Source organism: Pygoscelis adeliae, unplaced genomic scaffold (genome assembly GCF_000699105.1).
Source record: "Pygoscelis adeliae isolate BGI_AS28 unplaced genomic scaffold, ASM69910v1 Scaffold160, whole genome shotgun sequence".
Taxonomy (NCBI): Eukaryota; Metazoa; Chordata; class Aves; order Sphenisciformes; family Spheniscidae; genus Pygoscelis; species Pygoscelis adeliae.
In genome coordinates, this window is record NW_008824035.1 from 7,902,253 (window position 1) to 7,929,017 (window position 26,765).

General features: G+C 39.0%; 1 protein-coding gene across 1 annotated transcript in view; it reads left to right on the forward strand.

Moving 5' to 3' along the window:
• The window catches only part of PDE11A (phosphodiesterase 11A), an 81,355-nt gene that overhangs the window by 22,515 nt on the left and 32,075 nt on the right, over nucleotides 1–26,765 (forward strand). The window contains exons 9-11 of the mRNA XM_009333210.1: nucleotides 18,220–18,366; nucleotides 18,472–18,579; nucleotides 23,774–23,883. Coding sequence (XP_009331485.1) covers nucleotides 18,220–18,366; nucleotides 18,472–18,579; nucleotides 23,774–23,883 — 365 coding nt within the window. The remainder of the gene's footprint in view (nucleotides 1–18,219; nucleotides 18,367–18,471; nucleotides 18,580–23,773; nucleotides 23,884–26,765) is intronic.

A 26,765-nucleotide genomic window follows, 5' to 3' on the forward strand; every position in this document is an offset into this window, starting at 1 on the left:
AGCAGGATGTTGCTGTCTTCAGCTTTGTTTGGCATTTGTAAAATTGCATAGTAACGTTCCCTCTGTCATCTTCTATCTATTTATTCATGACTGTCAGTCTTTTGTATTGCGTTTTCTGATAGAACAAGACCTCTGAAAAAAGTTAAAATTTAAGATTCAGTCCTCTTTTTATGCCAGTCTAAAATGTATGTTAAGTGAAAATTTGAGTTGGCACGCAGTGTCCTTTTTCCTGAAAACAGGTAGGTTTTTAAAATGGGGAAAAACACATGGAAGCTTAATTAATGGAGTTTCAATAACAGGCAATTAAATCAGAATTAGTTATTAATCAGAATTAATCGTGGGGTATCTACCATTATTCCTGTATTTGGGACATGTGCTGTACTTCCAGGTTCTAAGAAAGAGGATCTGGGTTTTGTGAATGATTTATAGGATTAAAACAAGAGCAACGAAAACATACAATTTATAGGAAGTATTGTACATAGACTCTCTATTGCCAGATTATTTTACTTTTATTTGCTACGCAATATTTTTCAACTTTGATTTTTTTTTTTAGATTTAAATTATGATGGTTTAAAAAAAAATCATTTAAATCTGATATATGGCTAAGTTCATATAAACTGCATAATATTTTTTAGGTTTTCTGATATGTGCTGCATTACTGTGGTATGTAGATTTCTGATACCATTGCTCTAGATATAGGGAGAAAAATTAAACTTTACTTTTCATGGGTGTTTGCAAGTAAAACAAAAAAATCCACCTTGAGTGCAAACATTTCTTGCATATCTGAGAATGTCTGTCTGAAGTCATGAGCCTGATTTATCACAATGCTTCTCCTCACTTGCATCTACGTAACTACACCAAATTCAAATTGAATTTTGGCAGGATAAGCTAAAGTAATGCACCAATGAATCATACGCATATCAATATTCATTTTATTTTTTTAAGAAGTTAGAAATAGGTATGATTTTAAAAACTGTGGCAACTCAGTTCTCTCTTGTATTTCAGACTGAAGAGACAGCTCCGTAATTTTGATTATGTACTAGCGCTAGTGTTTAGCTATAAGCACTTTTATTATTGGAATAGAAAAATGTAAGACTAGTGAAGTCCAATTAATCTAAGATTAATGCTATCCTATAGCATTGTCCTGTAGTGCCAGGTTTCTTCTCATTGAAATGCAGGCTCTCCAAGCCTAAAAATAGTTGTCTTTTAGACAAATATAGAAAGCCAAGATACATGAATAAAGAATGTAGAATTGTGTCCAGGACAGGATATTTATAGCAAGAGTTACTGACTTCTGAGGCAGTAATGAACAAGTCCTGTGACTTAGCAAGCAGTCCCACACACATCACCTTTAAATTTAACTAATATAGGTTCCAAAGAGAATATGTAAACACTGTCCTATTATGGGTAATATACAAGAAGCTATTTTTAAAAAGCTAACCTAATTGTGCAGCTGTGAATGGTATAAGCCAGATCAATATTTAATGACTATGATGCATTATTTATAGCCCTGTGAGAGATTCCCTTTTTTAGGTCAAACAGCACACAGGAGGGCTACACAACGGAAAGTAATGTATCACCTGCTTTACAGAATCTTCAATTCAAAATGTAGTGTGAATAACAATTCCTGTATTTCTCAATTCCATAGCCTGAGGTATGGCTAGTTAAGACCTACCTCCACATAGGGAGGCTTTTGTGTCTCTCTTAAAAACACAGACATTTAACTAAATAACGATGGAAAGAGTTGAACCAAAAAAGGAAACAACTTTTAGGGCTGCTGCTGTAAATGATAATGTAAACAGTTGATCTGTGAAAGATGATGGATTTAAGTGAATTTGATACTTGGAGTGTGCTATTACATGTATGATATAAAATGAATTTGTTTTTCATGTCTTTTGCTGTTACAATTTTATACCCACCCTTAAATGCGTAACAGTGGGCAGCACAATGAAAAATTGAATGTTATGTATTAATTTTATCTCCAATCTCTGTAAGGATTGGGAAAGCATTCCTAGGCTATGTTATTCTCTGCTGTGATGCCCTCTTTCAATTTAGAACTATTTTAGTTAAATAATTTGTAGTAGTGTATAATAACTACATCATACTCTTCCTCAGTAATTAAATTTCAGAAAGGCAAGCGGGCTTTTGTGGTTTGGACCACTTACAAAATATTGCCATTTAAATATGTATAGCTAGAAGATGATGTTTTTATGCATTGATGACACTGCCGTTTCAATCTGTTTGGTAACATGGGTTTACCAAGGACCGAAGGCATGTAATCACACTGCAAAGTCAGTATTGCAAGCCATGGTCCCAGCCATGCATATGGTGAAACACATGCAGTTCTATGTAAGTGTGTGAAGTTATTCACATGCTTAAGTATTTTTCAGATTGTCCCCCAAGACTAGTCACACGGACTCTTGGACTCCTCTTTGGCTGTCACAGGAGGGTCTGTGCTGGTCTGTAGCTTTTCCCCAATGCTATTCCAGCTGCTCAAGTTCTACTGAGAGTAGCGACAATGGGGAAAAAATAAGGAGAAACCTTGAGGGTAAACAGGGCTTATGTATTAATATTGAGCTGTGTTCCCTTTTTCCCTTTTGAGAAACGCACATGTTCACAAGATGTAAAGCACAGTTTATCTTCTCAGCTTTTCCACATGCACTGCCCACATAAGACCTAAAGCGCAGTGTTAAGAGTTTCATAATTCATGAAACTAAGGTCTTTATTGTATTACATTATTTCATACGCTTTTACACGTGCCTAAGTCTTCAGTTGTCATGGAAACAAGAAGTCAGGAACACATTGCATACACTGAAAATTATTAAAGATAATAAATAATGATTAAAAATAAAATACTGGGGTGGTTATACTAGTTTCTGAAATGTGAGGCTGTCACCTGTTGACATCAGGCTAGTGCTCTGTAGTTCAAAGATATATAAAGCTAAAAAATTTTTTAAAATTTCAGTGAAGAGAGGGAATGGCATGGAGAAGAGGAGTAAGGAAAGATTGTTCATGGTCTTTTCCTCATACAATGTGTAGGTTTAGGAGTATCAAATGAAATTACCAGGGTACAGATTTTAATCTGACTAAAGATCTCTCTTCAGCAAACATGTAGTTAAACTATATGGCCTATCGCCGTAGATGTTAATGAGTTTAAAATGATGAATTAACAGAAGGAAAAGGCAAATGAGGACTGTTGTATGAAGACAGTCATCTCTGGCTCAGGAAATCTCCGAAGTGTGGCTCGCCAAAGCTGAGAGGAGTGCACCAAGGAAATATGTTTTCTCAGTTCAAATAGTCTTCCTTTGGTCACTCTCAAAGCTAAGGTACAGGGCCTAGAAGGACCTTTGGTCTGACACAATACAACTCTTATGTTATTAATCAGTGCCTTCCAACAGCACTGCTTGAGGGAAAAAAAAAAAGGAAACTACGTTCTATGCATCACTTTTTATCACCCAGAAAAGAGACCATGCATTCTGTGTTTAAAATGAAATGTGCTTTGACTTGATCATTACTGTCATAAATCTCAGAAATTGCAGATACCAAGGTTTGATGAAAACTCCCGAGTTTGCTGAATTGTTTGTTTTAGTATGAGCTGTTCTTTTCCTTTCTCAACCACCTGCCCCTGGAAGCATTTCTGGGTTGTCCTGCTAAGCTATTTTTCAGCTCCTTGTCTCAATGCCAGGACCTGTGATTCTCAGGTGCACTTCTCCTAATACAGCAGTCCTTCTCATACATATGCTGTTACCATCATGAAACCTGTTCCAGAGTGATAGGTTTTATTGAGAATAAGGCATATAAAAGAGCAATATGACAGTTTGTGGAAAAAAGAAGATTTTTTTTTCACTTTAATTTCTTCCATGAGGCATTTTATTGGAAATAAAGTGGGATGACTTCAGTGTGTCAGAGGCATGAGAGGCACCTGTTTAAAAATTACTTTTGGAGCTGTTCTACTAGACTAGTGTCATACTACAGTGTCTACCCTAATTTTACGGATAGTTAATAGAAAAAGCTAATGGGAATTCTGAATTCGCTTTCAAAAAATTAAACATTCAGTTTTACTGAAGTTTCAGCATTTGAATTTACTGGCTTCGTAGTTGATCAAGACAAGATAAAATAGTTGCAAAAGGTCACTGAAAGGATTCCTCTTGTATTTCTAAAATGACCACACTTACTATTTCCAGGTGAAAACATGGAGCTCCCAGATTATAATGTTCCCTGTCCTCCAGGGCAGATGAAATACAAATTTTCCAGGATGTTGTGGAGGGAAGGTTTACAAGGAGTAATTTAACCTGTGAGGCTCAGGCACTGAGCTGCTTTCTGAAGGGGCCAGCCCTCTTTGGCTATAGAGGGGTAAAGGGTAATTAATAGCGGCCATGAGGAGTACATCCACCCTGTCTGCCCACCTCTGAATATTTGTAGTCTAACTGGACAGGTTCCTTGCCCTTGTGTTGTCATATCATCTGAGCAGGGCAGGGCACTTCTTCGTGTTTTGGTTTTCCATCTGCAAAGAGGGGACAGAAATATTACATCATCTCTGTGAAAGACTTCAACGTTTCTGCTTTCTGACTGCAAAAGATTTGTATAATGCAACTGTGTTGCATTTGTGTGATAAGCCTGCACAAAACCAGTTTATTTTGTAGTGTAGGAGATAAGTAAACCCTGTTTTAAAAAAATCTTTCTCTTGAGGAAAAACTATATATGATTTGAGAGAGTTAAAGCAAAAGAAAGAAACCTGTGGCCTGGAAGCTAGATAAAGCCCACAATTTAATCATATAACCATGCCCAGACAATTTTTTTCCATTAATTTATGAGTTTAGTACATGTTATTAAATGAATTTTTAAAAAGGATAGGCTTCTTTCAGCAAGGAATAGGTTCTGGTCTGTGGATTATGTCAGGGCAAGGACGTAATGCAGATGTCAATAAGGAACTTCCTGTGGAATTTTTTTAATATGCCAAAGGCAGAATGTATTTATTCTTAAGTGTTTATGCTATACAGAATAATCTCTGAATACATTTACACTGTAGGTTAAAAAGAAGGGAGCTTAAGCGTTAGGATTAAAAAAATGTGAAAAATCAACATTGATATTCTGACTGCAGAGTAAAGACATATAGTAACTAGAAATATTTAATAATAAATGACTACTTCTAAGATCAGCTACTTCATAGCAAGACCAGAGCTTAAATCTCCTTGTTAAATACCTTAAAAAGTAATAAACTTCAACTACTGAAAATAACAGAAAATTAAAATTACGTGCATGGTCAAAACCAGTCTTTGTGCTACTTTTTTTTTAAAAAGCCTTCTTCTGTAAAGCTGAAGTAGATTTCAATTGATTTAGATAATAATTCTAAGAATTTCTGCTATACTCTAATATTCTTTTACAGTACTAAAAAAATCCTAAGTAGTTTAAAATATTGCTGACTTATTGCCTTTAATAGTGACTGGGTTTGAGTTTCTTAGTAATTATGCACACTAATACAGTGGTACTTAACAGATATTTTCAGCAGAGAACTAATAAAACACTTATGGTTATTAATTTACCCATACTAAAAAAAGTGTGCTACTTTGCTGCTCTCAAATACTGCATTTTGTTATTTTTATGGGAAGTTTTGTATTTCTTGCATCTGTTTTCATATCCAAAACCACAATTGGTCCAGGACTTGAGAATGCTTAGAAAAACAAATTAGAAATAGCAATTGTTGGGGACATAGTATTGCTTACAAGTGAAGGTGAAATAATTTATTATCCAACAGACCTGTTGTCTGTCCTTCAATCTGGTTGGTCATCATAATCCACAAGAATGTCTTGCCAGCTGGAAAGCATCGAGGAATAAATACAGTTCAACATTGCTACACCGTTTAGCCAACAACCATGCAAAAAGTGATAAGGCATAGAATACATACAAAATGTCATGCAAGCCTGAGGAATATCTGATGCATGACTAAAAAAAAATCGATACTTGTCAAATGATAAAGTAGTATGCTTCAGTCAGTGACAGACTTGGGAATTTATATTTGGAAAGGTTTTCAAACAGGAAGAAAATTCTACCTAGCAAAGGCTTGTGCACTCAAATTGGACCCGAATAATTTAAAAAATTGGGGTACTTCAGTGAATGATGGTACTTTAGGAGTTCTTCACTGTGGGTTTATCATGATTCTTTCACCATCAATAAGGAGCAAATTATTGCCCACGCAGTTGATAGACATCGATAGACATCCCTGGGGCTAGTCCTGTATGTGACAGCTCACTGTTCTGAGACCTGCATTCCCAGACTGGCCCAGTAAGACCATTGCACTGTTTGTTTTAACTCATGGAAGAAAGAATTCTTCAAAGAAATCCAGAAAAATGGCATAATATTTCACATTCAAAATTATTCTTCATTTATCTGTGCTTGGATTCCTTTTGTAGCCCCAGCAGATTGACAGTTATAACTGGGAATTTTCTAGTTAAAAAATCAAGTTGATTTTCACCAAACTTTATTTGGATAGAAATTTTCTAATTGGCGTTAATATTATCAATGTTAATTTAAAAATTTAAAAAAGTTCCTTAGTAGTTGTACTGATTTTAAAACCAGGGAAAAAAAAAAATCTTTTGTTTTCCCTAGCATATACCCTACAAAAGGAAAAAATACTTTTCTTTGTTTATTTCTGCCTCTCTACAGTGTTCTGGCTGCAAACAGTTGTTTGTCATAAATGTTTAGTGGTATTGATTTTAAATTATTAATGGCAATATTTCTATAGGCAGTTTTTTTACAAAATATTTTACAAAAGGAAATATAAATGTCCCCTAAAGGAAGAAGGCGGTGTCCTTTAGTGGCTTTTAGATGTTGCCAACGAGTTCATATTAGAGCTAGAACCTTTTTATAACTAAAACTCCTGAAAGTGAAGAATGGGAAACAGATGAGAAATGTTTTTCTGAGATGAATCTGTTTGGCCACTGGGTGCCATCCTTGCTCCACTTTAAGGCTGATGGCCTAGCAGCATTTCTGTTAAACTGTAAAATCCTGAAAAAGGTAATACCAGTGCAATTTCACATCATCGTAATGTTGGTGTGTGTGCATGTAGTAGAATATGTTAGCAGCACAGGCGGCATGTCCTTCTTGTGTGAGTCACCGAGAGACTCGGGAGAAATATCCTCACGGGTTCCAGCCATATCACATCCACAGTCTCATATCCAGCAATTTCTTTCTTGCATCACTCCATCAGCTGGTAAGAGTGAGGCTGTGCTGAAAGACTTGTGTGTGAGTGACCGTGCTCCTGTGCAGTATTAACTTAGGCTCTGGGATTATTTGAAGGAAAAAATTACACGGATATACACTTGTTTTCTAGATCAATTCATATTTGGGGTGTACGGGCCTCTGTCATCCAAGCAAAACTGTATCTAGCATATATTATGTAAAAAATATTTGCGATTACAACCTTCTACAGGTTATTTATTACACTGTTTCATTGTCTGCCTGGGGGGGATTCCTCTATTGTTTTAGTCTCAAAAGTCTCTTGTTTTAGTCTAGGCAAAGTCCCAGGCAGAGTAAATGTACTTTCCAACAGAGAAATCATGTCAGTAGCTCTGCGTTTTTAGTCTTTCAAATCTGAAGTGTAAACACTTTAAATGTATGAGAAACAGACTCTAAGGCTTCTCTTTCTTGCTGCAACTGTATGGAAAATGTGCAGATTGTACCCCAGGCAAAAACAGGAAACTGAATATTTTATGAGGCCATTTCTGTGAAGTGTTCCGTCATCTTGTGCTTTGCAACAAGCTACACCCAGCTCTGAACATACACAAAAGAGCTGAGAACATCAGATACCAATGTTTTCCAGCACCTGTGTGATCCCCCTGCGCATACAGCATCCTGTTTGGTGCGCTTAAATGTAACTCAACTAACCCCGCTTTCTGTGCTGCCATGCAGCAGCATGTGTTTTGTCCCAGGCATACAACAAGCTTACGGGCACACAAAAAACCCCACCCCAAAAGAACAAAAACCGATTTCTATTTATGGTCTTCATAAACTCTACTGTTAAACTGATTCCAGGTATCTGTGTTTTCTGTACTTACCCTGAAGGAGGCCTGTTGCTGCGGGTGGTGGTAAGGAAAGATTGTAAGTGGCATAATCACAGCAACACCATGGCAAGTTGTGGCACGACCTGGTCTGTGGGTAGTGCCTGCCCCAGGGTCGCATGGCAGGGACCCAGGGAAGACCTTTGAGACCTTGGTGAGCTGGGTGCTCTGCGGCACAGTAATGCAGCCCCAGTAGGGTCTCGTATCCAGATCCTTGCCTGGCTCAGTTCTTGCTTGTCTGCATATTGACTGCCTCTCTGTTTGAGTCACTGGTGGCTGAGGTATTTGTGCACCCTACAGCTTAGTGGCAGGCATGGACAATCCTCAGTGTCCCTAAAATGGAGTCATGCAGACAGACCTCTTCACTGAGATTCATACCTCCTCAGGTGATGCTGCAGCCCCTCTGCAGCACTGTCTAAGTGTAGGAGAAGGCGTTATATTCACAATATTAATTTGGCAGATGCAAGGTGTCTAGGAGAAAAGGAATAGTTTATATCAGTCAAATATCATAAGGGTATTTTCATAGGGGCCAGTTAATGTGTGTTACAAGGCCTTCATTAAGAAGCTCATGAATAACAAGAAACAAGTATTTATGGCTGCTCTGCAGCTTTTCACCTCAAAGTCGTGATAGATGAAAGCAACTTTTGTTTAAAGAACGCTTATAAAGCTAGTAATATATGGGTAGTAAGTAAAGAGCTAAATAAATATAAGATTTAAGTGCCTATTATTTGTTTTCATTGAAAGAGCAGGATCTGTACATTTTATTTTTTCTCAGAAAACACGTGGTGATTAGGCTGTGAGTTGCGTGTGAACTAGAGCTCTCTGCTGCTGTGCGGGTTGGGTGCTCAGGCTTTCTCTGCTGGTGTGCTTTGTGTGATGAAGGATGCTGTGGAGGATGTACATTCTGCTATGGGGAGAGGAGTTGGGCTCTGTGTTCACAATCTGCCCTGCAGAAGCCTCGCACAGGATAAACCCTCTTGGCTTGTTAAACTGTAGCAAGATGAAGCTCTGGGTTTTTTGAGAATGCTCTTTTGGGCAGTCCTGAGTGCTCCTAGGGAGTGATTTATGGATTCAGAATAGGATGGATAGATTTCTTTTAAATCTGCAATCAGAACTTGATGAAAACTAAGGAGAAAAAGACAAAGATAAAACATATTTTAAGGGTAATCACTGCAATGTTCTCTGTACCTTTTCTGTAAACGTGTGTTGTAAATTTGAAGGTATTTTCAATATTATCTATTGTCTACCTGACAATATTCTGCTATAGCTGTCACTCTAGCATATCTGAAATAGGACTTTCTCCTCAGTGGAGCAGTAGCCCACTCGTATATTTGCATAACTTTCACCACCAGTCACTGTGCTGCCAGCCTGATTTGTCGCAGGTGCTCAGAAAGAAAATTTCGGTGGCCAGCAGGAACACTGCCCAGTGCCATTGCTGTGCACTCCTGCAGCACCGCCACGGCCCCACGGTGGCATGTGACCCCAGTGGTCCTGCAGATTGGCTTGGGTGCAGTGAGTGCTGCTGGAGTACGCTGGGATAGAAAATAGTACAATACCAGTGTACATGCTATTGTGGCACTAGTGGGGTTTTTGAGGTTTTATTGGTTTTGGTTTGGGTTTTTTTTTTAGTGTCTGTTCTTGGCAACACCTTCACTTCTTTCTCTCTCATGTGCTCTCTCGCACCACGTGGCCAACTGAGAATTGTAGGGCACAATTTGGGCTGTTTTGCCACCAAAAGAGCCGGTTCCTCCCTGTGCCTTCACATCACGTTCTCTGTGAGAAGAACCCTGTTCCTTCCACCCTTAATCAGGTTTTTCCTCTTCTGAGTCTTCAAGGAAGCAGCTAGAGCCTTCCCTCCCCTTTTTAGGTAGTCTTGTGGAGGAGAAGGCGTATCCCTCTTCCCTCACCCTCTCAAATTGACAGGTATGAGGGTGTCAGTCCGCATTACCCGTTCTGCTCTTCATGGGAGCAACAAAGCTGACTCTCTGCCTACCAAAACCAAGTAAGGCTGTTGTGGGAAATGGCAGCCTGCATGCCTCACGCTTTTGTGTCACTGAGAAATACTTGCCCTAGGTTTGCTGCTTGTTTGTTTCAAATTCTGGGACAGAGACTGAATAGACCCTTTTGTACGAGCTTCTCATCTACAGCAATGGTCATAAAAAGTCGACAGTTGCTAGCCTGTAGTATGTGACACACTGGTTATTTCCTAATCACCATAAGCCAAAAGGACGAGAACACTCCCCTGCGCGCCTCGGGAGATCATTGTGTCAAATGTGCATGCCCTGTAAAACTCCAGTCCTAGGCTGCTGTGGTTATGGACTTTGGCCTTAAGAATAATAGATGCTCAGACCATTAATTGCTTTTATTTTATGTCTCTATTCTTTTAAAATAGAAATTTCTTGTTCTTTTTATAGGCTGCCATATATTTTGTTTCTGTGTACTAGGAAACATCTTTAACATCAAGGATTGATTTTTAGCAACATAAATAATGTATTTTGTGTCTTTTCTGTTACAGTTTGTAACAAAATTTTAAATGTAATATTTTTATCTCTGAAATTTATTATTCCTTTTGATGGGTCCCAATTTCAGAAAGTGGCATGTTCAGACAGGATTGATTGACTGATCGGAAACATTCAAAGTACTCTCAGCTTTTTAGCTATAATTCTGCGCTTGCCTTTGGAAATAGCATGTGTAATGCTGTAATGACATATCTTCCCTTGCCCTTTTAAAAATAAAATTCTAAGACGACAAATCCTTTTCTCAGGCACATATAGCCTTATAATAAAAACAGAAAGTAAATACTATATTTTTGTCCTAAGCCCACAGTGCGTGATAATAAAAAAAATTCCTAAATGCTACATTTGATAGCAGCTTAATGGCTGCTTTTTTTGTTCTAATAGAAGAAGCAGAAGAAATAGCTTTCTTAATGCCTTGAAATTTCTCTTTTAATTAAAGCAAATACAAGTATTCATACTAAGCAGTAGTTATGTTTGGTAGGTGGTCAAACCAAATATAACTTTTTGAAACAAGACTAAATGCAACTTTCTTTGTTCCACATTTCATGTCTAAATTACACGTTATGCTGTTAATTTGCCAGTTGAGGATGAAGCAGTATGCACCACATATACGTGCTTCAGCTGCAGATTTTGAAGCTATGTGCAAGAGCAGCATTATTCTTGGTTTACACATGTGAAACTGCCTAAAGCAATGAGTGACCTTTTCCAGCAAAGGGCTCAGACACCTACTGCGGGACTTTGGGCAGAGCTTGAGCATTTGATTTCACAATTGCAACCCTCTGCTTATCTGCTGGGTTACTCTGAAGAGGTTTAAAATACATAAATCCTGTTCCAGGGACTGTTGATGTCTTTTACATCTGAACAGTTGTTGGATAAAACATTCACAGAGTCTGGCACACAGGAACAGGGAGTCTGGTAGATCTGACTGTGGCAAAGGGTATTTATATGGCAGCGTGACATCTCCTTAGCTCATGTTTTCATCCAACTGCCTTCAAATGAGTCCAAAGCCCCACTCCTATCTCATTCCAGTCTCCAGTTGTGGTTATTTGAGTATCCCTTCATACAGTGACCTCATTCAGAGAATTGGAATTTGGTGAAAGCTGTTGAGGGGCAAATAAAGTTGTGGGGGTTTTGACCCTGCTTGAGCAGGGGCATTGGACTGACTGGTCTCAAGACCTCCTTTCCAACCTAAATGATTCTGTGATTCTGGGCGATTTCACTCCCGAAGGCAGCAGCAATGCTACTGTGATAATCACATTAAAAAATCTTTAGAATCAAAATCCAGAGGATAAGACATGTGCACACTTTAAGTCTCTTCCATCCCCTTTACTGTAAATATTATAAAATTCCCTTTAAATGCCGCTGTCTTGCTTCTGCTGTGGTTGGTCATTGGAAAAGAGGTGCTAACTCAGCATTGTGAAGGGCAGAGAGATGCCATCCGCAGTCTGCAGTAACAGATGGAGGCCTTTAAAAGCTGGGTTGCTCTGGGCATTAAAACATCCCTGAGCTGAAACATTTGATTCTTTTCCCTTTGGAGAGAGTAAGAAATGTGTCAGACTGGAACATAACATGCTTTGGTCTTCCATGGCTATGAAGAAGTGTAAAATTTGTCCGTTACTGCTGATAACTGACCATAAAGGTACATTTTAAAAGATGCCTGCAGCTTTAAATATAAGCAAGTATCTTAAAGGCTTTCATGCGTGAAAAGAACCCTTTACAAATAAAAATCTTTGCCATCAGAAAATACTGTCTCCAATGTGGCTTGATAGAAAATGAAGCAAGAGATAAAGAAGGCATCGCATTTAAATATTCTCCACTTTGATGCTTTCTGTGCAGGTTTTGATGATCAGCCTTTAAGGTTTTTCAGTTCCTAATCTTCTGAGAGAGATTCTAGATGAAGAGATAGGTAGGTGAAAGGGTAGTCTTATTTTTTTGTGTATGTCACGTTGTCTGAAGCTCCAGTTTCACTATAGAGTATAAAGGAGGTCAGATCCTGACCCACTATTGAAATCATAGTATGTGGACTCCTGACTTAAACAGTCCCCCTGGGAGTTGAGGCGTACCATATTGTTTTGCCATTCTTTTGCTACATTGGGACATATATTTCATGGGATATCTTTATATGCTAGATATATATTCAATTTTCTTGTTACTTTTTCTCCATCAGTCTGGTAGTATTTTCTGATTTAGGAAACCTTGCTAACCATTCCACATGTCATTGTCCGTAGGGCTATATAAAAAGTGGACTGTATTCAGTAGTGGAAGTTATTGTTACAGAATAGTTCTGATATCGCATGGGAAAGAAGCTGAGCATACTAAATGGCAGAATGTGCTTTTTTTTTTAGTAAAGCCATACTAATATACTTATCAGTAGGTGTCAAAATGCTTTCCTCGCGTAATAAGCACTGATGTCTTATCCACATATGTAGTAAAACTGAAGTACAGAGAGTTTAAGCTGACACAGCAAGGTAGGATTTCAGTCCAGTGTTTTCTGTGTTTAGCTGGACTGCTTCCATGGTAGTGAACGTTTTACAAGGAGAAGGAATGCTTTCTGAAGAACTTGCCAGTTTCCTCACATCTGATTTTATCACGTTATCAAATATGGATATATAAGATCATAAAGAATATGCTATTAGAGTTAGCATAAGCCTTCCCTGTCAATCTGTGGAATGATACTTTGTCCTGTGTTCTTAATATCAAATGGGATCAAAACCTGTTTTCATATAATGTAAAGTGCTGAATCAAGTTATTCCAGTCAGCACCTTGAGCTGTAGGTGTCTTCCATTTAAGAAACTCCTTAAGCTGCCTGTCAGCGTGTGCCAACTTGTAGGAAATAAGGATGGAATAAGAGGATTATGGCAAGATGAGACAAAATGTAATCACCACCTTGAAATTGCCCTCTCGCCACCACTGACCTAGACTGCCTTATAACCAAATTCTGCTATAAGAGATTATTAAATATCCAAATTGCTATTTCATGTTTGTTCCTGACACGATACAGTTTTTCCCTGCATAAGGAGTTATCTCCCTCTGACCATTTTTTATGCTGGCAGCATGTGACCTGTCTGCTGGTCCTCACTGGCAGCACATCTGACTAGCTGGAATGAGAAGACTTTAGCTTAGTATCGCTTTCACATACTGAAGACTAGACTTCCAGCTCACACAGGAAGTTTGGTTTGTAAAACTCTGTGGATCATTAGGGAAATCCATAAAGTTTCTTCCCTGTTTGGAAGGACTGGTAAAGTGTTTCCAGATCCTAAAATAGCAAGATGTCTATCATGAGCTTATAGCAGCTATCACACCTACAAGTTATTCAGGACAGGAAGCTTGCCCCCCTTTCCTTTCACCCATCTCCAGGGGATCATTCTTGTACTATTTATAACTATAAACTGATTTAAAATTAATTTGTAAGGGGGCATTTAATGGTATGCTTTGCATACGTTTTCTCAATAGAAGTATTGGCCATTATGAAGGTATTAGTGTGGTATATGACAGAAACTGAAAGTAGGATTAAAAGGAAAGCAATTTGCAGTAATGTTAACCAAGCTGAATGTAAGATCTATCTCTCAATTCAGGAAATATGTTCGGTAAGAGCAGCAGAAGTCTCCCCTTTTGCTTGTGTTGATTGATTGCGATTGCTTCGTTCAGCCCTTACAGTGAGAATGTTATAAAATGTTCTGTGTATATGTGTGTGCATATTATACTGCATTTTTCTAACATATTTACACATGAACATATACTGCCCAGAAGAAAAAATGAGTATAAATGCTTATCTTTATTCTTACTAGTTGCACACTAACAATATAAAGAAACCAATTTATACAGCATATGTTTTATACATACTTCTAAAACTGTGAAATAGTTGTCTTCAGCAGCACAAAGGTGTAAGCACCGAATAGTAGCTTTTATTTCAAGTGTTTAGCCTTTCAAATTTTTCTTGAAACTTTGAGTCTTTAGTTTCCTGAAGTTTTCCTTCTTAGGTTTCATTCATCCACAGCAGCCCAAAGGCTTATTAATACTGAACCAGAAACATTATTTTTCTGTTCCCATGGGCTGTCTTTTATAGTGGCCAGAATTGGCATTTTATTGTTGGTAGAAGCCTCTTTGGCGTTCCACATATTTGGAAGTATGATGGTCATTAATGACATATGGCCCTTTGGCGATGGCTGAGGTGTAAGGTAAGGCTCAACCAGTCATTTGTCTCTCATATCAGCTGTATCAGAAAATATCAGCTGTTCACATATACCAAGCAGGCTGTGACGCAATTTACATGATAGCGAAGAGCAATGAGGAAAGGAGAATCTGTCTCCAATCCTGAATTGAGTACAAAGGCATTGTTCCTCCTTCTTGTATCCATCCCACCCCATCCCACGTACATCTGAGTATGGGGTAGCCACAGACCTTGTCTTTATGCTCTCATTCGGGGCATGACATCCTCTTTTTCAAGCTGCCTACGAGTGGTGATAGTTTCCCAGTCTGGTAATTGCTGAGTTTGTACTTTATTAGGCAAGACCAGATGCCTTCCATGTGTTAAGCCTAACTTGTTTTCATGGTTCCTTTCAAGACAAATTTTTGCTTTAGTACCAAGGGGCATGGGGATGTGACCAGAGGAGGCACATCCAGCTTTAATTTACCATAAGCTCACGGAAGAGTCATGTGAATTTTTCTTGAGGATGAAGAGCGTTGAAATTGCTTGGGCCGCAGGGTGAAAAGACTTCAGAATATAATGTTCTTAATTGTTTTTAGAAAGGGGAAATTGAACTTGAAAATGTTCAAAAGGAAGCAAGCCTTTTAAGTGATTCCTAATCGCTGGGGTCCTTTAAAAAATAATTTCACTGTAACTTGAATTTTAATTGTCTGCTCCTTCCTTTTATTGTCACGGTACTTTCATCCCCTCTGTTTTCCTGGAAGAGAGTGTTGTTACTGCTGTTTGTTTTAAGAAATCCACTGGAATTTGTCCTGCAGTGCAGCAAAATTTCAGGGATGGATGTGTTTTAATATTCTGTATTATGAATTTTTTTTTATATCTTTGTAATTTAAAAAATGACGTTTTAATGACTGCTCTCCTATAAACCCTGGACTGCTGCATTTCCAACATAAGAAGCTGAGGACAGACAATGCCAGGTGCAGTGAGAACATTGCTGCAGCCCCACAACATACCATTTTTAAACATTATTCAAATTAGTTTCAACACTCATAATTCTGTTGTTTCCTTTATTGCTGTTGTAAAGCAAATGGTTCTTTTATACAAATGTTATCTCCTGGCTATTAATTTAGCAGTTATTTTGGATTATGGCACTCCTGTTAAATTTAGGAATGTAAAACCTCATAAATATTTATAAGTTTCAGACTGACGTGGGAAGAAATTGGTTTTGACTTGCTTTGTTAATATCCTGTTGTTCAGTTTGTAATAGATTTAGAATATGTTGTTATTTCTCCACTGTATGACAAAGGGAAAAACAATTGTAGTTGAGCAACCTCTTCAAGTGTTCTCCCTTGAATTGTAACAGGCTGGTAGAAGTTTGTTTCCAGTAAAAAATAACAAGGAAAATATCTGTTTTCCTGTAAGAGGACAAAAAATGTGAAAATTTTAATCAGAGCCCGCTTCAAAGTTAATGAAAATCCAGCAGTTGGTTTGTAAAGATAGTTTTGATAAAACAGTTTCAAGTAGGTCTACTTACAGTCAAGTGTTTCTGTTTCAGCATCTTTGTTATTTAAACTTCTTTCTAAGGAACAAACGAGTAAGGTGGACAAACATGTTTCTTCCCTCAGAGACATTTTATAGAGATTGTATTTACTATGCGACGAGTGTATTCATAGAATAAATATTAGTATGCGTCTTGAGTATCCCCCAAAGCTCTGAAGAATAACTGATGATAAAAAAGTCACCATTTTTGTAAGACCGCTGAAGGTCTGGACAGCACAGTCTCTGGGCCAGCGTTCCTGTTTCACACCTAACCGTATTTTCTTTCTTCCTTTACCTCAGAAGTAAATACATAGCTTTTCAGCCAGATCTTAAAGGGTGTTAAGGTGTAACTCCTGTTGGGATTGTCTAGAAGTATTTCAAATGTTTCAATAATTATTCAAAAAAAAAGATGCTGAATTGATTCAACCTGGGTAAGTATGCTAGCAGGGTAAGTATGCTAGCAGGCTAAGTATGCAGTTTACAGAGCTTACAACTCTGCATGCTCCAGAGGTTCTTCAGCTGTATCCTGGGATGACGCTTGACTTCATGGGTTTCTTGTATTTCCTATGTCAGTTAACCTCACTGGTGTAACGCCATGACTTTTTGTGGTATTGGCGTGCTTTACTGGGTGCTGAACTGAAGACTTTTCTTCTAGCTAGCAAGTAAGTTAACACTGCAGTGTTAATACTATTTTATGGCAGGTTTACACCATCTTCTCTTACGTGGTATAGCTAAACCAGCTTAATCTCTGCATAAAGTAATTATCAAAGGTGGCACTTTCCCTTTGGCTAGAAAAAGCTTTTTACATGTCAATAACTTGTTGTAGTTAGCATGCAACATTTCAAAACACAAGTTTTCAAAAAGGAAACCCTAAGATTGTTACATAGAAGTTGTAACTGTGAAGGTGAACTTACAGTTGCAGGAAAAAAATCGGTATTTTATGCAAGTCAGTAGCTGGATGTGCCACACTAGCTGAGTCCATGCGATTTTAACTAATTCGGCATGGTCCAGCCCATGGCCTGTTGGCTGGATCCAGCCCCTTTGTGAGGTTTCTACCTGACCCATCACCTTCTTACTGCGGGAGACAGGGAACAGATGCTCCCTCAGTATATGCAGCCTTCTCCACCTGCCCTCTCCAGGGCGATGAGTGGCAAGTCCAAAGGGGTGTAAGGAAGGGCAAACAAGCCCGTAAGGGTTGTCAGCACAACCCTGTGGGCCAGCCACAACACATCTGTGTGTGCAACTGTATGCGTTAGCCAGTCCTGCGCACTCATTCGTATTTTTTTGTATGTATGAAAAGCTCATTCCTCTCTTACAAACGGAACAAAAGTCTGCTGTTACATGGACAAAGCAAAATGTAAGGCTTTTGCTGTTGTTTATTGACTTACTACATAATCAGCATGTTGAAAATCATTTTTATTTTACTTTGAAAAGTACTTCTGCTAGACATTTCTTGTATTACTCTTTTTTTGGTTCTACAAATGTGTAGTAAACAGTGTAAAGCAACGGGCACTTGTATGCTTATGAATGTAAAGACATTTGGATGAAGAAATTCTGCAGAGCAGTATATTTACTTTGCATTTCTGAATGGTAGCAATTAAAATTCACAGCTGCTGGCTGTCCAGATGTTTCTTGCATTACAGCGTTGTAATTTGCATTGGAATATATTGTGTTACTGCAGTAGCTGTAAAGTGGTCAGCTCTCGCAGTCTAAATGCTGTATGTGGGCTCCAGTTGGGATGGTGAGCATATTTCCTGCTCATATCAGGTTCTTCTCCTTCCCGCTGTTTCCTCTTTCTGTTAGCTTGACATGTTTGTATTTCTCGGATGAAGACTTATTGCTGGGCATTCAAATCAAGCAGGGGATGTATTGACAGGTCAGAACTGATGTACGGATGGTTTCTCGTAAGAGTGACACAGAAAAAAAGACCCAAGTTTTGAATCAGAAGAAAAAAATTCAGGCAGCAAACATCCCTCTGGTGTCAGAGCTTGGCATTGATGATATCCATTTTGATGACTTCTCGCTTGATGTGGATGCCATGATTACTGCAGCCCTGCGGATGTTCATGGAACTTGGAATGGTTCAGAAATTTAAAATTGACTATGAGGTAACCATCTGCGCTGCAGAGATATCTGCTGCTTTTGTCTTGGCACTGCTCTGTCCATTTGTACACTTTTAGTAGCCCTGATACAATTTGTACTTTTCATTTCAGACACTGTGTAGGTGGCTTTTGACAGTTAGGAAGAATTATCGAATGGTTTTGTATCACAACTGGAGGCATGCTTTCAACGTCTGCCAGCTAATGTTTGCCATGTTAACTGTAAGTATTCAGCTACAGACACAATCCCGTAAGAGCTTTTATTGCCACACTGCCTTACCTGTCTAAACATTTTCCAACATTTGATTTCTTTTCTAGTTATGATGATACTCATTCATTTCCAAAAGAAATGCACACAGAATTAGGTTATTCGACTTAAGGCGGCACATATTTGGCAAAACCTTATAGTGTTTTAGAGAGAGTGATATCACAGGCACATTAAAGTGACTGAAAACAGATGGCAGTCTTGGAGTGAGCTTGTTGTTATAGATCTTGATCTTACGAAAATGTTTTTCTTTTGGAACTCTGATTTGACATTTATTTCAGACACTTAAATTGGGAGGTACAAAACCACAGAAGATTAGAATCCCAGAAGAAGTGTTTATTACGTTGATATTTATTACCTTCTTATCCAGCTTCATCTAAATAGTTGCAGAAGGTATTGCCTTAAAACATTTTAAGATTATCTTCCAACATAGTGATCTAAGTGAACCTTGTGTCTCCATTGGATGCTGTAACAATTCTGCGTTTTATTAACATGTATCTCCATCAGTACCTGTAACTCCTCTCAGCATAAAAGTAAATTCTGTTGAAAGTACCACTGCTCTTACTCGTGCTCTCTCCCTACCCCACAGCAACCTCACTGCATGAAAGAATCCATGTTTGGCTAGTTAGTTCTTGTAAATGTCTCAATAAAAAGCTTGGTCATCCTGAATGTTTAATATGGCAAAAGAGAAGCAACATGTCTGTGTGCAAACAACACTTTCCACTATACTTTACATTTTAGGTTTGCCTTATCTCCAGATAAAGATAAGAATTCAAGTTTTTCCATTTGTTCTTCATGTTCAGTTTTAATGGCCAGAGTCATCTATTGTGAACTTTAAAGTGGTTGTATTAATAGCATTTGTGCAAGTATTTATTTATCTGGGCTATCATGTGCTTGTTCCCTAATTTTTAATCACTGAACGTTTATGTTCTCATTGTTGGCCGGTCTGTGTGGCATGGTTAGCGTCTGGACCCTGTCCATAGAGGTGGAGACTCCACAGCCTGTGCCATGCACAGCACAGGTCAGCGCCGTGTTAACATGGACTTGAGACAGTCTGTGGCCTGTTACCTGCTCACAGGGCACAGCTGTCTTGCGCGTGGGTTCCCAGTTGTCCTACTTCATTTGGCATTGTTTCTGTGGCACAACTGTGTCTGTCGGACAAGAAAAAACAAGAGTATGACCCTAGCAGGTAGATGTTGGTATAGTGCTAGGTCCATCCCAGCTACATGGGTTTGTTTCTGTGAGCATTTACGGAGGCGTAGCAAAGTTGTACCGTACGCCATGAGACAAAGGAAATGGAGACATTCAACAAGAGAGAAAGGTCACCTCTTCTTCTGGGCGTGAGGCTGTTCAGCTGAACAGAATTAACGTGATTTCAGCAGGCACTTTCTGATGATCTCTAATGAAATCTCATGGTAATGTGTGGGCATCAGTCGTTTTTAAGGTTTTATAAACTCGACATGCTTTTTTTAAGTTATGGAAAAATGAAAAGCTTTTTACTCTGAGGCGTAAGGGCAAAGTCAGGCAGTGCCGTTCAGCTGGGAATTACATTAATTTCTGCCAAATGTTGCCAGGGGGTGAGGAGCCCTCAAACCTCACCCGTGAGGACCTCTAGGTGGAGCTCCGAGGCCAGGTTTTCGGCAGGCTGTTCTTTCTGTGGGAGATACTCTCTCCCACCAAGCATCTCCATCTCAGCTAGCAGTGACTACATTGGTAGCCAGCAGGGAGAAAGCAGATCTCTGCTGCTTCAACAGCCACCAGCAAGCCTGTGAGGCTTCAGCCATAAACCGCTTTGACCGTGGCTCTCAAAACATAATTTCAGGATCCTTTTAGTAGTCAGCACGGGGATGCAACTGTATGTGGGAGGTGATCCGGGATTTTCAAGCCAAGCTCATTTCATTGCCCACACTCCTGGTAATAAACCAAACAAGCAATTCCACGGGCAGGGGCATGCATGTGCCCATGGCATTGGACTCACCACACATCCCACCCTGCTTCGCTGTGGCTCTGGCCAAGAACAGAATAAGTTCAGGTGTATGATCCACTTGGGCTGGTCTCCCTTCCAGAAATAGGAAGACTGATCTTGTGAAAAAAGACACAAAAGAGAGAGTCAAGAAACTAGTAATAGCACAAGGCTTGCTCTTACTGCATTTGTCTTGGGGGAACCATCCAAGTTAGTATGTGCCTTGTTTTTCCATCTGCAAAGAGGGGAAAATTCTTTGACTATCAGAGAGGGGCTCTGATGGTTAAGAAGGCACTGCTTTGTGCAGTTGTTGCACCCTATTCCTGATTTCTCCATGACAGTCAGCAATATTGACTGCACCGCAAATATAAATCAATAGTTCTATTTTAGGGCATTTTCAGGTAGGACTTACTGTAGCATAGGAATGTCTAATCTGGAATGCGGTAGCCTCTAATGGCCCGACCGTGCGTCCACTGAATGCAGAAAGAAAATTCAGCTGGGTTGAACAAGCCAAACAACAGAAATCCAACAAAGCTTAAACCAGTTGTTTCACTCCTGGGTCAGCCTTCTGCATATCTAAGGTATGTTCCTGCATATCTGAGTATATATTTTTGCTCTCTGGTTAGACACTGAACAATTATAAGCCCCCAGTCCTGCGAGCCCTACTTCTGTATTTCAGACTCACCCAAATATTCTGAAGGCAAGCACTGAAGCAAGACTGCTCCTGCGAGTTAAGGACATCATGTGAGAGTAAACCACAGGATCAAGCCCAGGCTTCATTATCAATGCCTTTGCCTAACACAGTTCATGTTGATACTTATTTCAAAAAGTAAAAATGAACAAGTAAGCAATACAAAATTAAAATCCTATCTGGTGTGCTAATAACAAAACATATAAATGTGGGGCAAGGTATAATGAATGCAATTCATTTCCTCACATGTAAGAATGACCTCCATAACTCACTGGAGACGCTGCCACTCATGAGTTATGGGTCATTCCTTTTCTGGTGAAAATAAATTTTACTGCACCGTTGTCTATAGCCATGTATTTTTTTCTCTCTGTGTAAATTCAAAAAATGGGGAAATGTAATTCTCTATTTTCTTGCATTATGTTCAAAGCAGATATCCCCTTACTATAACATTGTTTTAAATCAAATGTTTTTTGTTAGGTGAAATATGCTATATTTCTCTCATATATTCAATGACAAGACTTTTAATTAAATAAAATGTTGCATTTATTTTTGAGATATCGCTACTGTTAGTAAATTCCTTAATCGGCTTTCCTGCATTTGCAATAGAGGTTGAATCCTTGAGTTTAATCAAAGCATGTGTTATGCTAAAGGATATTTATTACAGCATCAATTTTATATTATAAAACTACTATTTTAAGTTGCTTTAACTGAGCCGTGAACGTTTTCTCTAGATTGAAACTTGATACACAGCATGTTGTCAGTTACAAACCTATTTTTAACCCCTTTTTTAAAAATAGACCTTGATTATTATTTGTTATATAGAAGCAATGTTTAAAAATAAAAAGAGAAAACACTACTTTTTAGACAATTTCAAAAAAGCAATGCCACTAAAAATCAGGAGAATCTCTTTCATAATATTCAAGTTACCCTGTACACCAGTGGATTCTACATGAAGGGAATCTTTTTTCCTCATATTTGATCATCTTTTCTGATATGTAAACTTTGAGCACAATTATAAAGCTTTTGCAGCAAGTCCTGCACTTCCTCAATTCCCACTGAAATGCATTCCTGAGCACCTGCAGGAGCTTGGCTCCCTGTACTGCCTAAGTATTAACTGCGGCCACATTTCACACTATGAAAACAGAGGCTATTTGGATTTGACTGTGCATTTAGTAGAATTTGTGGTCTTCAGGGTGAACAGCAGAGTTTTCACATGGTATTGACTGGCATTTCTGAGTGGGCTGTAAGTTCCTACTAGGTGAGGACATGAAGTCCCACTGATATTCACTGTCTTTGTATCACTTAACCCTCTTCTTGCCAGTGGGTAAAATTACGCCCCATTGAAAATCAATGGAATTCAGGATTTCTTACACACTGTTAGTGTTCAGCCTTGGTTTGGTCCTACAATATAAATATATTTTGTATTCCTTTTATATAATTTCCTTTCATACTGACTAGATTGTGTGGCTAATTGAGGAGTGTCATTGGAGACTGGCACTGTGGAAAGACAAGTGTTATGATTGTCCAGCTCAGCCAGTCATTTTTGCAGGCAATATGCCCTTATGCTTCTGAAGTGTTGAAGAACCACGTTGTTTCTGCCATGGGTAAGATGCACAGCACCAGAGAGGTGTTGTCCCACACAGGCTCCAGCACCTTCTCCAGACAGGATCTGTTCAGGGTGCTTGAGGTTAGCAGTAACAGCAGTATTTCTTCTCTGACATGAGGCAGTTCAGGCAGGAAAAGTGCTATGGCAGGTATCCACGAGGAGAAGTATAGCGGCAAAAAAATGTTTCTAGGATCAGTTCCCCCATTCGCACGGGTGTATCTTGTCTGAGCTGCTCCTGGGGAATTTCAATATATCAGTTTTCAAAATTCTCTCCCAAATTCAAGTGGGTATCTGCAGCAGAAATACGCCATTTGAGACACTTCCTCTTTAAATCATGCTTTTCATGTCATGTGTCCCAGAAAACAAATCTCTTAATAGTTCGTAACAGTTCCATAGAGTATATTTTAGCTGGCTGCTTTTATAGGTCTTTTGATTTAACACTTCAGCTATCTGACAGTAGGGATTGACTAAGATGGCCACCTCAGGATTGAAGAAATCTAAGTACTTCTCTGAACAATAATTTCAAAATGGAATCAATATTGTTTTATATTTCTCTAATTTGAAATTCCAGTTCCCATCTTAGTGTGTCGTTATTGGTGTTTGTTTTCAGCGCTTTTTGCCGTTAGTGCCTTCTGGGTAGGGGAGAAATGGCATGCTGGAAATGCAACAGAGAGATAATAACAGATCACTCCGAGGACGTTATCTATTCTGCTAACCATCTAACATACAGCAGGGAATATAATATGACAATAAAGCATTTATCTTCTCCTTGCTGAAACGTTCATGGTATCAAAACAAAGTTGACTGTTGCTCGATGGACTAACATTACTTATCCCTTCCGCTACTGATAGTTACAGCTGCTGGTTTTTTGTTTTTTTTTTCTGCTCTCAGACTGCAGGATTTCAGGACATTCTGACTGAAATTGAAATTTTGGCTTTGATTGTGGGATGCTTATGTCACGACCTTGACCACAGGGGAACCAACAATGCCTTCCAAGCCAAGTAAGTTTTCTAATTCTTATTGCTTTAATTTGGTTTTCTTCCACAGAAGAGCAAAAGGTGACCAGGATGAAGAATGAAGCATTAATTTCAGGCCTCCTAGGCCAAGGCCAAGTAGTCTTATTCTTGTATGTAGTGAGGGACTATCCATCTTTATCATTCTCTGTTCTTTTGGGTAATTGCTGGCTTGTCCTTTGTATCAAGCTCTTGATTGGGTTACCCCTTGTGAACTGACACTGCATATTGAAATGTGGTGCCAAAACTTGCTGTTCTTCTCAGGCTGAGGTATTATTGATCCTGGTATTCAACCCGGGAAACACTGAAACTGTCCATCTGGGTTGTTCTTGCTAGCTGGAATGCATGATGTTAAGCAAAATCTTGTTCAACTATTAAGAAGAAAAGAAAATAGGTAAAACTGAAATCATGCTTTCACAAAAACTTTCACAAACATATAGGCAAGCATACATAAAGTAATTTCTAGCCTATGGAGTATGAAACTGTTGCCATCATGCTGGAGCTCAGATGCATCTTGTCCGCAGTGGGTGGTTGGAGTAGTTGCCTCACCACACACCCGTCAGTTGTGGAGCACGCAGGGTCCCTGGTCTGTAGAAATGCCTCCTCCCTGGCCTGCCCCACATGCCAGCGCACATAGAGCCTGTTCGGAGATACGCTGCAGTGGGCAGGGGTGGGCTGGCCACCCCCTGAAATGGTCAGTACCCACCAGAACATGAAGCTGGATCTCAAAGGCAGATTCGTACATCACCTATGTGAAATCTTGCTCTCCAGACCATTTTCAATTCTAAAAATGAATTTTATTCTATTCAAAGTGCTTAGGACCTGATTCAGCAGCCCTGACATGCATATATTTTTACTGTCCAGGCTGCTACCCTCAGACACGTTAATGAGGTAGAAGCAGGTTTGTGGAAGGTTCGACGGTGGTACTTCTTACTGTGGTGGTAAGGGAACTCCCTTGACCAAGGTCAAATTGTTTCCAAAATCTGTGTTCCGTGACAACAGGGGGACAACAGGAAATGTCCCCTGACAACATCCTGGCCAAGCTGTGAAATAAAGCTGTCAGACACAGACACTCCTCCAAATCCTATGCTGTTTTCTCAACTCCCCAGGTCCTCTACAGTCAGAATGTGAGATCTTGAGGCTCTCTTGTCCTGCAGATCCCAGCATGCGTTTGCAACTTTGTCCGTTCTGCATTACTGCTAATCCTCCAGCGTGACGGGGAAGTGGTCAGACGGTTGTCCAAAGATATTTGAAAGACAGGGTGATGTTGTATTAGCCTTTTTTGTCCTACCTTTTGCAAAAATACTCTGCTGCAATCTGTGTATGCACGGGCTGCTGCATTTCTGGGGGTGAGTTGCCTCAGTGAACATCACTCAAACTGATGTTTCTGATATTCGCTAAGCTGCCATTTCCTGAGCTATTGGTGGTGGTGTACAGTCTCAATGAAACAACGACGCTGTCTGGATCTTCAATCACCATAGCAAGGAAAATCAATTGCAGTGCTCAAAAGACAGAGCTTGTGGTGCAAAGGTTACCAAGCACTGCTAGATGCCTTTTTGCAGCTGAATCTTGAAGAGAATCAAAAAAGACGAGACAAATGGGAAGGAATCTCAGCTGATTGATGTTTATGTTCCTAATTTACAAAAACGAGACCTAAGATTTACATCCTGACCGTTTTAGTCTCTGATTAAGTTAACCACTTCTCCACCGTAACATTACACAACAATATCTCTTGTGCAGAGGGATGGCTGAGTTAAAGGTAGAGGTTTCAGCATTAGACTGCCATCACTTATACTTGCTTGACAACGGAGTACAAAGAGGAGGCAGCTACCATTTTACGACTCCATATAGAAATTGCTGAAGACATTCAACAAAAGACAAACATTACCACACATGTATAAAACATCCCTGAAAATAGAAGCTGTAGTTTTCATAATAGCAGCTATGATTTATTCCTCTAACCTGACTTATAAATTTAAGCATCCCATTTTCCTATTTTATCTTCAGTGTTCAATACTGCTGTTCTGTGTGATGAAAGTTCAAGGGGTATATGATGGAGGCAATATCACAGTTGTCTGAAATGGCTCTGTTGTATATCTCAACACCATGTTCTCTAGGGATGATGTTTCCTGGACATCCTTCTCTCTAATATAGCTGCTTCTGATAATTAAATATCAGTATGGTGCAGTTTTATTGTATACGCTCCTAGGAGACACTTTCTGTTTGTCTCTAGCATAATCTCTTACTCTCATTTCTTTGGAAAGAAAACCCATCTTGTCGCTTTAGGCTGGGTCCCAGAAGTGAAGTAATGGTGAACAGTAACTATTCTGACAATCCAGTCCCGTTCTCTGCACCTCCCAATGATTCACAATTTTATAATTGTATTCCGTAGATTTTTGTTCTTTAAACTTAGAAACCCCACCTGCTCTGTGCATTTTGAAGTTAATTTTGTTTTAGACAATAAACATGATGAGAAAATACATTCAAAAGAGATGCTAAACTTTACTTTTATATTCACTGCTCTCACTTGTGTTTTTTTGTTTACCTTGGTATTTTTTTAAGTGTATGGTTTTATATACAGACAGAACCTCACTGCATTTGCAGTTGGTTTTTTGTTGTTGTGTTTTGGGGTTTTTTACGGAGTTTGTAATCACCCATTGTAAGTCATTGTGATTATATCTATTAAGAATTAAAAATAAAAAGTAGTAGCTGAACAGCGGGTCCTAGCTCAAGTATGTTACTGTTTGTCTTTACTGCACAGTGGTGCACCCATGCTGTTGCATTGCTGAGGCACTTGGAAAGTTGCGTTACAAAATTTCATGTAGGAAAATCTTTAGTCAGCTGATGATATTTAGCAAGGTCTGGAACAT